The sequence below is a fragment of the Mirounga leonina genome, unplaced genomic scaffold, assembly GCF_011800145.1.
Source record: "Mirounga leonina isolate KUSES-001 unplaced genomic scaffold, KU_Mleo_1.0 Mir_127, whole genome shotgun sequence".
Lineage (NCBI taxonomy): Eukaryota > Metazoa > Chordata > Mammalia > Carnivora > Phocidae > Mirounga > Mirounga leonina.
The window spans coordinates 11869725-11885186 of NW_023270316.1; the positions used below are offsets into that span (position 1 = coordinate 11869725).

Here is a 15462-nt window from a genome sequence, read left to right on the forward strand (position 1 = left end):
GGAGGATGGGTTGGCCTGGTGGTGGGTATTGAGGAGGGCACATTCTGCATGGAGCACGGGGTGTTGTGCACAAACAATGAATCATGGAATACTTCATCTAAAACTAATGATGTAATGTATGGGGATTAACAGAAGAATAAAAATAAATTAAAAAAAAAAGCAAAAAAAAAAAAATTTAAACAAGCACCTACCTGTTAAGCATGTGTACTGGAAAATAATGTGACCACAACATGCATATTTTAGATTTTAAAAAGACTACAAAGAGATGAAAAAAATGCAACCTCCAATTCTAGAGCATTGAATGTCACAAAATGAAACTTTCTAAGGTGATAGCAAGCACTTAATTTACAACCAGGAGTCTGAAAATAGAGAAATAAAATGAAATGTCTTAAAACAAATGTCACATGAATTATTAAAGAAGGGTTTGGATAATAACAGCCAATCAATCAACAATAAATGAACACAGTGAAATATAGTCCGGTACTTCTCAAATTCTTGAATGCTTTAGGAAAATATCCAAAATGGGGCTCAAGACCATTCATTGCTAAGGGAAACAAAAGGTATCATGAGAGAAATAGTAGACAGTCATACTGCTCTCATTATGAAAGCAATGAGCTATCTATTTAGTGAAGTAGCTGTTAATCAAGCTGGCAGCTGAAGTGGGAGGAGATTAGGCTGGGGAGAGCCTGGTGACAGTGCCCCACAGACTCGATCTGACCCCACACTGTCACCAAGTCACTACAAAGTCTTAGGAACACCAAGTGGCTTGCATAGTGTGAAGACCACATAACGGAGGTCAGCTCTGTGGTCCTGAAGGCCAATCAGGTATCTGATCAGAATGTGGACTGGCAGCTTGGGGAATGAAGGACTAAGTTGTATACGAAAAGAATGAACACAGAAAAGAAACTACACAGAGCACATAAAGGAAGGAGAGAAGTGAGCAGGCCTAAACTAACGATACAGGGGTCCCAATCCCACTCACCAGGAAGCAAGAATAAATCATGGTAACTCACTCACAATGTCTGCAGGGGAGGGTACAGTTATTTCCAAATCCTTCCCCTGGGAGATTATACACAACACCATGAATCCCTTCTGCAATTTTCTTAGTCTTTCCCAAGGAAGAAATTACAACTATATTCCATACACACTAATTATAAACGTATTTTTATATAAATTTGGGAGTGCAAATTTAAGTCATAAATGAAAAAGCTCAACTTCATGTTCTAGATTTCTTTTCAAATATCTCATACACTCATTAGAGTTTAACACAAATGCTTATAATAATTAAATTAAATTAAACTTAAAAGAGCAGTGGGGGGATGGGTGGGATGAAGACATTCTAGCACACGGGTGAAGATGCTGCCCAGCCCTTCAGTTCATCCCTGCTGCCTTCCCTGGCCACACACCCGATGATTCTCCTGCCAGTTCCAGTCCACCTGACTTTCCATTTTGCCTTATTTTTCCCCTTGCATGACAATGTCTCTTTACAAAACAAGTAGAACATCTCTCGTTATTTTTAGTAAATCCAACTTCATTTTTTTTGGTCATTTTTTTCTTACCATGAGTTCGACTATTAAGGTAATTTTTAAAAACACTGACAAGAAACTCAGCTAAAACTTTCATTAAAATTACCTTGAAAACTGAGACAAACTTTGCATTAATAAAGGAGTAGCACTGAGATAGAACTGAGATGGTTAAAAGAAAGTTGGAGACAACTGAATGTGACCCAAATCCAAACATGACATTTTTCCTAAAGTTGCTTCAGAAAAGAGAGAGAGTAGGGGGAGGGGAAATCACACTTACAAGTCCACTTATGGCTACAATCCAGATGTAGGAACCAGAGGTGAAAAGCTATAAAAGAAAAAAAAAAAAAAGCAACTAAAAATGAAATTCAACCACCAGTCACAGCATACTTTTGTTTTATATAACTACAGTGATAACCATTGAAGTATTAATTATATATCTAATATAAACAAGGACAAAATTAATTAATATCAATTCTGTCACCCAAAAGAAAATAATATATTATTTTTTTCTTTTTTTAATCAAGCTCTCAGCCTTTCCATAGCTGAAAATAGACTGGTTGAACCTGGCCCACTCCTGTGCAAAGAAAAATAAGTGAAATTCAAGCATATTCTTCTTTACAAATGGACATTAATTGATTTAAACAAAGTAAAATACCACATACAAAGAAATTATTACAATCAACAACATACAAAATATGCAGTCACTGTCCCATGCTTGGTGTTGAGCAATGACAAGTAACAGTAGTTTATATAATTCTCTCATTTTAATTTCTCATCACTGTGACTCTAAATTTAGCTAAGCAGACTTCTGCAACCTTGCAGGGCCATGTCCAGTGCTATTCTGCTTAACTGTTGTTACTCTCATTCCAGTGTACTCAGAGAAGTTCACTAATTCAGTTACTTAGCAAACTAAGTAATGATATCAAAGTTAATTAATGCAGAAGTAATTAGGTTTCATAAAATCTCTCCCTTTGTTTTCTAAATCATTTACATATGAGACTTGTGCTTAGGGTAAAAAAAAAAAAAAAAAAAAAAAAAAGGCTATAAGACATTCAAAGTGTTCCTGAAAGAAAGAAAAGATCTAGAGCCTACTGTCTATTTATATTTAGATCTTTAGATCGGGAGTATAAGGACTCTGCTCCTATAGAAAGAAGCAGGACCAGAGGTTAACTGCAGATACTATGCTAGATGAAAACCTCAAAGTTCTGCACATTTATCAAGGATACATAAAAAAAGATCCGTAAAAAGAAGGCAGATACAGGGCACCTGGGTGGCTCAGTTGGTTGAGCGACTGCCTTCGGCTCAGGTCATGATCCTGGAGTCCCTGGATCGAGTCCCGCATCGGGCTCCCTGCTCAGCAGGGAGTCTGCTTCTCCCTCTGACCCTCCTCCCTCTCATGCTCTCTGTCTCTCATTCTCTCTCTCTCAAATAAATAAATAAAAAATCTTTAAAAAAAAAAAAAAAAGAAGGCAGATACAAAGGTAAGAGATGACAAAGCACAGGTAAAAAGGAGGCTAACAAATTTTGTTCTTAGTGCTACCTCATGTAGAAAGGAGCACTGGTGGCAAATTTAAATTTAATCCCTTGATCTAAAATTTAATCTTTTTTAAAGAAGATGTGGTGTGTGTGTGTGTGTATATATATATATATATATATATACACACACACACACACAATGGAATATTACTCAGCTGTCAAAAAATGAAATCTTTTATTACTATTATTAACATATAATGTATCATTTGTTTCAGGGGTACAGGTCTGTGATTCATCAGTCTTACACAATTCACAGCGCTCACCACAACACACACCCTCCCCAGTGCCCATCGCCCAGCCACCCCATCCCTCCCACCACCCTCCACTCCAGCAACCCTCAGTTTGTTTGCTGAGATTAAGAGTCTCTTATGGTTTGTCTCCCTCTCTGGTTTTGTCTTGTTTCATTTTTTCCTCTCTTCCCCTGTGATCCTCTGACTTGTTCCTCAAATTCCACATATCAGTGAAATCATATGGTATTTGTCTTTCTCTGGTTGACTTATTTCGCTTAGCGTAGTACCCTCTAGTTCCATCCACATCATTGCAAATGGCAAGATTTCATTTTTTGATGGCTGCATAATATTCCATAGTGTGTGTGTGTGTGTGTGTGTGTGTATGATTATTTGTTCTTTGGGTGTTGAGTTTGATAAGTTCTTTATAGATTTTGGATACTAGCCCTTTATCTGATATGCCATTTGCAAAAAAATGAAATCTTGCCATATGCAATGACGTGGATGGAACTATAGAGGGTATTATACTAAGCAAAATAAATCAATCACAGAAAGACAATTATATGATTTCACTCATTTGTGGAATTCAAGAAACAAAACAGAGAGCATAAAGGAAGGGAGGGAAAAATAAAACAAGACATAATTGGACAGTGAGACAAATCATAAGACACTATTAACCGTAAGAAACAAACTGAGGGTTGCTGGAGGGAAGGGGGTGGAGGGATGGGATAAAAGGGTGATGGGCATTAAGGAGGGAATGTGATGTAATGAGCACTGGGTGTTACATACATCTGATGAATCACTGAACTCTACCTCTGAAACTAATAATACACTATATGTTAATCAATTGAATTTAAATAAAAAAATCAATCCTTTTATCTAGCATGGATGCTTGTTGAGTATAAACGACTCTGAAAATAACAAGGATGAGAATTATGTGGAAAAATAGTTTTCTGTAGTCTTATTCTAAAAATACAAGGAATAATAAAATAGCTAACACTTTCTTTTTGTTGTTTTGTTTTGTTTTTGTTTGTTTTCAGCTAACACTTTCCTAACACTTACTATACGCCAAGCAAGCAGTGATCTTAACGCTTTTCATATATTGAACTTACGGAATCCTCCTAAACCCCCTACAAAGTAAGTTCTATTATGAACTCTATTTTAGCCAGAAAACTAAGAGGTTAAGCAATTTGCTCACGATCAGAGAGCTGGCGGGTGATGGAGCTGGGAGTGTACCCAAGTGGTCTGGCTCCACAGCCCAGTGCTCATGACCTCCATGTTTCCTACACAAGGAGGAAGAGCATATCATTAATTTCTTCAATAAAAAATTATTTCCTTTGGACTCTTAAGTCCCTCACCTTATTGCACACTTGGTCCCAACTGTGTCTGCTCATGCTTTAACAGTGTGTATGTTTTTTTCTCACTGCTGGGCTCCTTGAGGACAGGTGCTACCTCTCATTTCATCTTCCACAGCCCCTAGCACAGGGCATTCCATGACTGTCTCTCAAGCCATGTGATACCTTCACAAACATTTTTGTTCCTCTGATAATGATTAAAATAATTCAATCATTCACTCATTCCCTCCCTGATTCATTCATTCATTCATTCATCCAATGTCCCTGGCTTCACAAAGTTGTTATGCAGGAGCAGAAACGCACAGAAACATGCATGAAGGTCCAGGGAGGAGGGAGGTGGGGAAAGAAGAGAAACTTTGAGAATATGGGGTTCACATTCACTTCAAGGTGGGGAGGGTTGGGAGTAGGTCCTAGATAGGCAAAAAGAACCCTGAGTGCCATTCAGGCTAAGGACTTTAGATGTTATCAAGAAGCCAATGAGGCATCTCCACCTCCACTTTCTGATACCAGCTTCTACCTCACCAGTAAATAATTAATAAATTGATAAGTAATAAATAAATAATATTCATAATCTCAGAAAAACCAATAGGGGCAGCTATAGAGACATAAATTATTAATTAATAATAAGAACCAACTGACTTAGTTCTTACTCTCTGTTGGGCTTATCCTAAACAACCAACACTATTATCTCTAACCCTTCAAATGACCTTGTAAGATACACATTATTATTATCACTTTATAGATGGGCAAATGGGAGCTCAGAAAAGTAACAAAGCAAATAACTACCAGAGCAAGTTATCAAACCAAAATCTACTTGGCGCCAAAGATTTTCCACAATGCTCCACTGAATTCCTATGTCATAATTAATAAAACAACACTTTTCATCCTCTAAAGCTCTGTAACTTTAGAGCTGGAAGGAACTATAGGGTCAACATGAGGCTCAGGGGCCTTCCATAACTTGACCCAAGTCCCAGCCTAGTGGGCGCCACGCTAGAACTAGAACTTGGGTGTCCTGCCCCCCGTCCAGAGGATTCTTCTACCGCTGCATTCTGCCTTCTGCTGTAACACCTTTTTAAAAAGTAAACATGCCACAGCAAATCCTAGTAATAAGAATAAACTGCAGAAAGGGGCTATTAGGTGATATGAACACTAGGAAGGATAAGGGAGAGTTAACGGCATGCAGGTTGAGAGATGAAGAATAAACATTGCATGAAACACAGCTGTAAAGTGGCGAGGAAACACCCACCCCAGATGAGCCATTGATAACACCTGACAGCACACGAGACAAATTGGAGGAAATACCAAAGGTTAAAAGGGGAGGGAGGAGGGTATTTGACAGAGACCCTAGTATCCGGTTTGATATGTGTGGGATAAGGAATGTTATGAGTATTGACAGTGGATCAAAAGGCCAAGCTACACATGGTACCACAGCAAACGACAGAATAGAAGTTCACATCAAAAGCTCTGAGAGTGAAAGGAAAGTGACAAGTATTACAGGTAGAAAATGAAAATCATGTATCTCCTGTCACTTGGCCTGGAACCCAGCAGAGATAGGTCAATGGCACTGGGTACTGGTGAACACAACCTTTTTCTTTCTTTTTTTTTTTTTTTAGAGCACATATATTCTTTTTTTTTTTTTTTATTCTTCTGTTAATCCCCATACATTACATCATTAGTTTTAGATGAAGTGTTCCACGATTCATTGTTTGTGCATAACACCCAGTGCTCCATGCAGAATGTGCCCTTCTCAATACCCACCACCAGGCTAACCCATCCTCCCACCCCCCTCCCCTCTAGAACCCTCAGTTTGTTTTTCAGAGTCCATCGTCTCTCATGGTTTGTCTACCCCTCTGATTGGAACACAACCTTTTTCAATTTACGTCAAACAGTAAGAACTCTTAACGGTCTTCGTATCAAACCATCCAGTAAAGGGTGAGGGTGCCCATGTGCCATGCAGCACAGGAATGACAGAGTGGATCAGGCTTACCTGCTCTCTTCGTCAGAGCTTTATTTGTGACACTGTACTCAATAAATTAATCTTGACAGTGATTTTCCACTTTCTACCTTTCAACTGTTCCCATTTGTTTCTACTTCATACTGTGATTTTTTAAAAAGTACTTACACAGAATTGCACAATGCAATTAAAATATTTTCCACTGAGACAAATTACAGTGAAAGCTCTTATCAGATTTCTAAAGACTATGAAAGTATTCTAGTACTTTATATACCTTGATGTTCTTGTTCTGTAACACTTCCTTTGAACATTTGATATAGATCATAAAGCCAAACTTATGGGGAAAAAACCATTGCTTTCAAGGAGATCAAATGAGAAAGAGAGCCCCCCCCCCCAAAAAAAAGATCTGGTTAAAGAAACGTGAACATAAAAATCCATACTGTACCTGCAGTCCCAATATATAAATCAATGTCTTGTTTGTGATGGACAACGGGCCCAGAATTTGTGCCACTTGGATTCTTGGTATGGAGCAATAAAATGGTACAAAGAGAGCAAACACAGGTGCCAGGCTATGCAAATAAATAAAAAAAAAAATCACTATAGTATTATACTCAATTTAAAATACCAATAGCAAATATATATTATTGAAGTAACACTGCTTATAATTTTATTTCTGTCTGAAAGCATGGTCTCAGATATATAAGTTGGTTTCTATATGTGCATCACATTGGAAATAATTTGTACTTATAGATAAAATTTTTATGAAAACTCGAATTATCTAATACTTATTGACGCTCCTAAAATGATTGCAAAGTGGTTCAGCAACTACTAATAAATTGTCAGGCACTGTGAGAAAATCTAAAGTTGCTGCTATGTTTTCTTTCCATGAATGACTTAAATCTAATGAAAGAGACTGTGACAAAAGCAACATACATCATTCACCATGGTCACATCCCAAAGGCTCATCTCCCACTGTCCAACTGTATCACCATAGCATTTGATACCCTTACCACCCCTGCCTTCCCGTCCTCAAACCCCTTCTTCCCCCTGCCTTAAAGCCTGTTCTTGCTGGTCCCCCAGATTTCTCCTGCCACTCGTCTTCTACCCTCTCCGAGGCTCCACTAGAGGCTCTTCTTCTTGCTCCGGTGTCTCCTTGCATCATCACAAGCCCTTCTCCGGCATCAATTATGAAATTGAAGTGAGTTCCCAAACTGTCTGCCTGTCCCTCCCCTCGTGATGAAACTCAGTTTGATACCTTCAACTTGACATATCCAAAAGTCACAAGTGTCTTTCTCATTAAAGTCTTGTTTCTTTCTAATCTGTCTTTTAACACTGTTGACACACAAAACACAACTCTGATCATGTCACATGCCTGTTTAAAACCCATCCTTCCACAGGCTCCCCGGATCCAAAGAGGAAATGTAAATATGAACATGAAATAGCAAAGCCCTCCAATTCTTTCTTATTAGTGTAGCTTCCCATACCTGTCCTCGGCCCCCTTCCTCTGACCTGTCTGTCCCTCCCCCCACCTTAACCCCCTAAGACGCTCCCTGGGCATATTAGACTTTTAACTATTCACTGACACAAGTTATTCTTCCAACAGAAATGTCCTTCCTACTTTTCTGCTTAGGAAATATCTGCGGTGTAGGACAGCTCAGTTCTGTCCCACAGGGATTACTCCAGCTCCTCTGGGTGGCCAGAAGCTCCCTTCTTTGCTCTAAAACCACCCCAGTCTCACTGTTGCAGTGACTCGGTGAGTCCCTGGGCACTGGGTGTGAGGTGGTAGCCCAGGTTCAGGAGCTCCATCTACGTCCAATCTCAAGAAACTAGCTCCAGGACTGCACACGCACATTCCCGCCATGACTAGGTAGGCAACAGCAATGAGGAGAATCATCTGGACACACACTCGCACCGATTCTTCATTAGACACTCGGCTTCACGACTCTACCTTTTATTTTCCTTTTTTTTTTTTCTTTTTGGTGAGTGGCACTAGTACATCTTTACCATAAGAAAATGCAAAATGCAAGAAATGTTCTTACTACCATTTTTGTGGAAACACAAGACCCTTTTGTGCCAAGTTTTCCCTTCTTCGATAGAGATCATGTTATTAAAAAATCACTCACTGTCTTCTCAATTCTGCTTCTAAAAACAAACGAAAGCAAACATACACTGCAAATGTGAAAAATGGCAGCAGCATCAATAGGCATCAGTAAGAATGCAGCAAATACTAGAATAGGGAAAACCCCAATTGGCGAACACGTAGGTGCCAGACACTGGGTAAGGACTGGAGGAGACCCAGAGATGTAAGATGCAATCTTTCTCAGTCTTGCAAGAAGGATGACAGGGACATGGCAGCCGAGGTACGTACACAGCACAGTGGCTCGGTCTCAAATGCCTCACTCAGTTGGCCCTACCATGGCAGGGAAGGAAATGCATCCTCTTGGGTCCTCCAGCATGCACCACAGGGCTTGGCCCAGCATGGGAGCTCATTTAATTTGGGGCAATAAAATAATCCTTATTCTTGAAGAGTTGTATGATCAGGTTTTTTTTTTTTTTTTCCCAAAATGGGATAGTACTTATGAATAGAGCCTAGTGGCTATAATTCTCATCTTTTTTTTTTTTTTTTTAAGATTTTATTCATTTATTTGATAGAGAAAGTACAAGTTGGCAGAGCAGCAAGCAGAGGGAGAAGGAGAAGCAGGCTCCCCTCTGAGCAGAGAGCCCGATGTGGAACTTGATCCCAGAACCCTGAGATCATGACCTGAGCTGAAGGCAGACACTTAACCAACTGAGCCACCCAGGTGCCCCTTTTGTTATTTATTTTTAATTGAAGTAGTATTAACATATAGTGTTATATTAGTTTCAGGTGTACAATATATTGATTCAACACTTCTGTACATTACTCAGTGCTCATCACAATAAATGTACTCTTGTTTTTTCTAGGGTTAGGGTTAGAGTTAGGATTAAGGTATATGCTTGGTATCGTACAGTTCAGAGGCCTCTCCAGAGGATCAGAATTAGTGTTAGTATTAGGGATAGCATTAGGGACAGGGTTTGAGGTTAGGGGTTGTGCCTGGTATCCTGCAGTTCAGAGACCTCTCCAGAGAATAAAACCCCAGACTTCTGCTGGGGTAAGAATAGACATGGTATCCATCCACCAGTTGAGGCAAGGAAAGGATTTGGGGCTCTACATACTCTTTAAATAGATATTCAATTGGTCCTCTGTTTTCATGTCTACCTTCACACCCATTTTCAGATATACTACCAATTCTCAACTGTTTTGGTGCTTCTCCAGGATAACTAGGTTGCTTCTCGGTTTTTCTTATGGTTTGTTCTGGAAGTCACTTTCTCAGCTCTAGGGTGTGGTTAGGGTTAGGGTTAGTGGTTAGGGTGTGTGCCTGGTATCCTGCAGTTTGGAGACTTCTCCAAAGGCTTATGGTTAGGGATGGTATTAGGGTTAGGGTCAGGGGTTAGAGGTTAGGGTTGTGCCTAGTATCCTGCAGTCCAGAGACCTCTCCACAGAATTAAACCCCAGACTTCTGCTGGGGTGAGAACAGACATGGCAGCCATCTACTGATCTGAGGCAAGGAGGCAATCTGGTGCTCTAAATACTCTTTAAATAGATATTCAATTGGTCCTTCCATTTTTATCTCTACCTTCACACACAATAAATGTACTCTTAATCCTCTTACCTATTTCACCCATCCCTACACCCATCTCCCCTATGGCAACCTACTTGTTTGTTCTCTGTATTTAAGAGTCTCTTTTTCCAACATCTGTCCATCAATTATCTGAAAGTCATTTCTTTTTTATTCCCCCTTAAAATATCCTTATTTAATCTTCATTTCTGAAAGATGATGTTGGTAATTTATTTAATTTTTTTTAAATTTTTAACTTTTTTATTATGTTCAGTTAGATGTTGGAAAATATCATGTACAGGTTGCAAGCATTATCTATTTCATAATAGCTGATTAAATATGCTTTTAGAAGTAAAAAAAGTGAGAATCTCATTTTTCATTGGTCTTTTGTTTTCTTTGTTCATTTGTTTTGTTTCTTTAATTTTGCATATGAGTAAAATCATATGGTATTTGTCTTTCTCTGACTTATTTCACTTAGCATTTTCCCCTCTAGGTCCATCCATGTCATTGCAAATGGTAAGAATTCATTCTTTTTTCATGGCTAATATTCCTCTGTGTGTGTGTGTGTGTGTGTATGCAACATCTTTATCCATTCATCTATCAGTGGACACTTGGGTTGCTTCCATATCTTCGCTATTACAAATACTGCTGCAATAAACATAAGGGGTGCATTTCTATTTTTGAATTAGTATTTTCATTTTCTTTGGGTAAGTACCCAGCAGTGGAATTAATGGATCATAGTAATTCTATTTCTAATTTTTTAGGGAACCTCCATACTGTTTTCCACAGTGGCTGCACCAATTTGCATTCCCACCAACAGTGCACAAGGATTTTTTTTTTTTCCACATCCTTGCCAACACTTGTTATTTCTTATCTTTTTTATTGTAGTCATTCTGACAGATGTAAGATGATATCTTACTGTGGTTTTGATTTGCAAGTCCCTGACAACTGAGCATCTTTTCATGTGTCTTTGGCTATCTGTGTGTCTTCTTTGGAAAAATGTCTGTTTAGATCCTCTGTCCATTTTTTTAATCAAATTATTTGAGGGTTTTTTGGTGTTGTGATATAGAAGTTCTTTATGTTTTTTGGATATTAACCCTTTAACAGATAAATCATTTGCAATATCTTCTCCCATTCAGTAGGCTACCTTGTTGCTTTGTTGATGGTTCTTTCACTGTGCAAAAGCTCTTTATTTTGGCGTAGTCCCAATAGTTTATTTTTGCTTTTGTTTCCCTTGCCTGAAGAGACATATCTAGAAAAATGTTTCTATAGCCAACGTCAAAGAGATTACTGCCTATGTCTTCTTCTAGGAGTTTTATAGTTTCAGTCCTCACATATAAGTCTAATCCATTTTGAGCTTATTTTTATGGTCACATTTTAACTAACTATAAGGTTTTTAAAAGTCTCCCATTAGAGGAGTGTCTGGGTGGCTCAGTCAGTTGACACAACTTGTGATTTTGGCTCAGGTCATGATCTCATGGGTGGTGAGATCAAGCCCTACGTAGGGCTCCATGCTCAGCGGGGAGTCTGTTTGAGATTCTTTCCCTCTGGCCCTCCCCCAGCTCTCTCTCAAATAAATAAATATTTTTTAAAAAGTCTCCCAATAGATTATTCTATCAGAAAGCACAATATTTTACTTGGCATTGCATCCCCTGATACCTATGTAAATCCTTACACATAATTTACTCTCAATGTTTGATTGTAAAAAACTGACAAAGCAATTTTAATGAACAGAGAGTTATTTAAACTGCCATTCTATGGATAAAGAAATTGTGGTATATATATATAAAATGGAATATTACTCAGCCATCAAAAAATGAAATCTTGCCATTTGCAACGGCATGGATGGAACTAGAGGTATTATGCTAAATAAAATAAGTCAATCACAGGAAGATTCATGTCATTTCATTCATATGCAGAATTTAAGAAACACAACAGAGGAGCATAGGGGAAGAGAGGGAAAAATAAAACAAGATGAAATCAGAGAGGGAGAGAAACCATAAGAGACTCTTAATCATAGGAAACTGAATATGGCCTGCTGGTCTCTTGCTGGAGGGGAGGGGGGTAACTGGGTGATGGACATTAAGGAGGGCACATGATGTAATGAGCACTGGGTGTTACATGCAACTGAGGAATCACTGAACTCTACCTCTGAAACTAACAATACACTATACGTTAATTGATTGAATTTAAATAAAAAAAAAAAACTGCCATTCTAAATACTACACAAAAGAACTGTTTAGTTCCATTTCAACTTACTGAAACTCAAAGTTGATTAAGTAGCTGTGTATTCTTTCCATTAAGAAGTACAAGTTGGTCACTCCTGGACTTAAAATCCTCCATTGAGTCCCCACCCAAGAGTAAAAGCCAAAGTCTTTACAAAGACCTAAAAGGCCCTGCATCCTGGACCCTGAACTTGGGTCTTCTACTACGTGGCCTCCCCGCCACTCCCTCTGGCTGCTCCCTCCACGCTGAACCAGCCCCAGCAGGCATGTGGTGCCCCAGGGCACGGGCATCTCCTGGCCGCCTTCCCAGAGACATGTGCACCCTTCCGGTCTTTACTCACATAGCTCCTTCTCGGAGAAGCCCTCCTTGGCCGCTTCATTCCTAAGTGCAGCCCCTACCCTACCTTACTGACCCATCCCCACTCTGAATTCTCTAGTTCCTTTCCCCACAGCACCTATAACCTCCTAATCTACCACATGACTTACTTATCACCTGTTTCTCTGACTGGAGGGAAACTCTATGGAGCCTGGGATTTCTGTTGGTTTTGTTTGCTGCTTTATCACCGCTCTCTAAAACCATGCCTGGCACAGAAGAGTTGCTTAAAAAATATTTGCTGAATAAATGAATTTCTCTTTAAAATGCCAAACTACACAGAATTTGCCTTTTGTTTAAAAATGCGTCTTGCTTTATTATCTTTAATGGGATTAAAACATACAGTTTCATATACCTACTCAAAATATGGCCTGCTGGTCTCTTGGTAATAATAAGAAAACTCTATTTTGGTTGCACTTGAGAGATCTCACCACAGAACATGTTCTTTGAGGTACTTAATTTATAGAAGTTCTCCTGTTTACATGTAGCAACACAGTGTAGCTGTGTATTCTTTCCATTAAGAAGTACAAGTTGGTCACTCCTGGGCGTGTAAAGGGTGATGTTACAATAGAGAATCTGAGGCCATGTTCCTGTTTGAGGTTACATTTCATTGTAAACTAAGAAAATACTGATAGGAATTTTAATGACCGCAGTTCATGTCTTACATACCAATAAAAGAAGTTTAAAAATTCCTTAGAAGTTATTCATCACTATATAGTTTTAAACGATGACTAAGTACTAGACCACATATACCCATAATACAAAAGCACACATTTCAGACCATGAACATACAGGTTGTTTTGTAGAAATTTCCGTTGCTATTTCTACACACACAGACTTCACAAAATATCATGTTATTAGTCACTGACCAGTTTTTCTCTTTTCCTTATTTTATGATACAACATCTGTTCTCTATACTGTCAACAATAATTCAGTCTGACCCTTTTCATACTGTGACTTCTGGAAGCCCTGTCTGGCTTAAACATATTAAGCTGAAGTACAGAAAAAAGGAAAACAGGTTATAACTCCTTCCTTCCTTCAACTAATGTCACTAATATTTACTGAGTATCTACTATATACTTACAACTGTACTTGATAGGATAAAATACTAGAAAACACTCAGTTCAGGTCACAAATGTCCATCTTATCTCTTCTACAGAAAAGGACATTGACTGCACTTTTATAGTACAACAACAGAAATCCTGGTAACTTTCAAAGACAAGAAAAATAAGGTTTGTGGGCTTATGCAATGATCACACTCTATGCCCCACAGCATCTCACAGGACAATCACCCCATTGCCTTTTCCTTACATACTAGACCACTCTAATACCAAATAGGAGGTAGATCCAGTTTGCTAGAACATTCACTTTAACTAAGTGAGTTCTTCATTATACAACAATGTTTTACTTAATAAAAACTATTTCAAAAATTAAAAGCCAAAACACACCATGAGGATGTCCTTTCAACAAATTGAGACGCTTCTTGACAGTGTCTTCTTCAAGTATTCTTCAATCTAAGTTTTAAATAAACTAATTCTAGAATATTTTATCATATTTATCCAGCAAATCATAAAATCTCTTTATCTCCCCCTGAGAATTTTTGCACTAGGAAATATCATGGTGATCATTTACTTAAATACCTTTATTTTATAGACAGTGAGGAGGAGGCCCAAAGAATTGGGTGTTGTTGCTCTTCTGACAGTGTTCCTTTACAGATCTTCAGCCTTTTAGAGCTGAGAAGAACCAAGTGCCCTTCTAGAGGGAATGATACCACTGATGGGCTAAAGCCCCTCTGGCCATTTTGACAGATCCTGGAGTGGAAGGTCTGAAGTCAGAGTTACAAATTCCTACCAAAATGATTCAATTCGCTCAGTATCATCCCTCAAAAGAGTCAACCAGTTTATGTAGGCACCTAAATAAGAAACAGCCTATTCCATTTCTTTTATGATCCTAACTTTTGGGAACTATCTTCATATTTTGATTTGAAAGCTATCTCTGGTAACTTCCTCATACTGGTCTCCTTTCTATTCTCTGGAGTCTGGAAGATCAATATCGCAACTAAACCCTTTTCTATGAGATGGCTTTCAAATGCACGAGGATGATGATCACATCTCTGCCAAGCCTAAACATTCTCAGTTTATTCATTCATTTCTCCTAAGACCTGGGAACCACAACCCTCACCAGCCCGGTCACACTGGTCATCTATACCCTTCGTAAAATGCAGCACCCAGAGCTGACTGGGAATGGCCAGATCAGTCCTGGGTTAAGTGTGACTATCGCCTCTCTCGTTCTGACCAGTATACTTCTATTCCCTTAGCCTACATATAAGTTGCATTTTGATAGCCCTGTTACATAGTTGGGTTTAAACCGAGCCAACCAGAACCATAAGGTGAAGAGCATAGGTCCATTCTATGCACAGATGCTGGGTTTTCAGCTGTAAGATGTCCCCTCCAACTCTTCCCCTGTCATTCACGTCCCTGCAGTCACAGATTCTGTCAGTTGGCCTCCTGCCTGAAAACCTGACTAGTCCCTGTACAGTGCAAAAGAACATCACTCTCCCAGTCACCACAGAAACCTTTGCTTCTTTCTCATAGGCTGTTAAGATATAGAATGAGTAAACTACTCTCT

General features: G+C 38.9%; 1 protein-coding gene across 2 annotated transcripts in view; it reads right to left on the reverse strand.

Annotated features, from left to right (window-relative positions):
• The window catches only part of UBAC2 (UBA domain containing 2), a 187980-nt gene that overhangs the window by 68366 nt on the left and 104152 nt on the right, over positions 1 to 15462 (reverse strand). For both annotated transcript variants that reach the window (XM_035003119.1, XM_035003120.1), the window contains 2 exons: positions 7044 to 7167; positions 1804 to 1851 (listed from right to left, as the gene is read on the reverse strand). In XM_035003119.1, coding sequence (XP_034859010.1) covers positions 1804 to 1851; positions 7044 to 7167 — 172 coding nt within the window. The remainder of the gene's footprint in view (positions 1 to 1803; positions 1852 to 7043; positions 7168 to 15462) is intronic.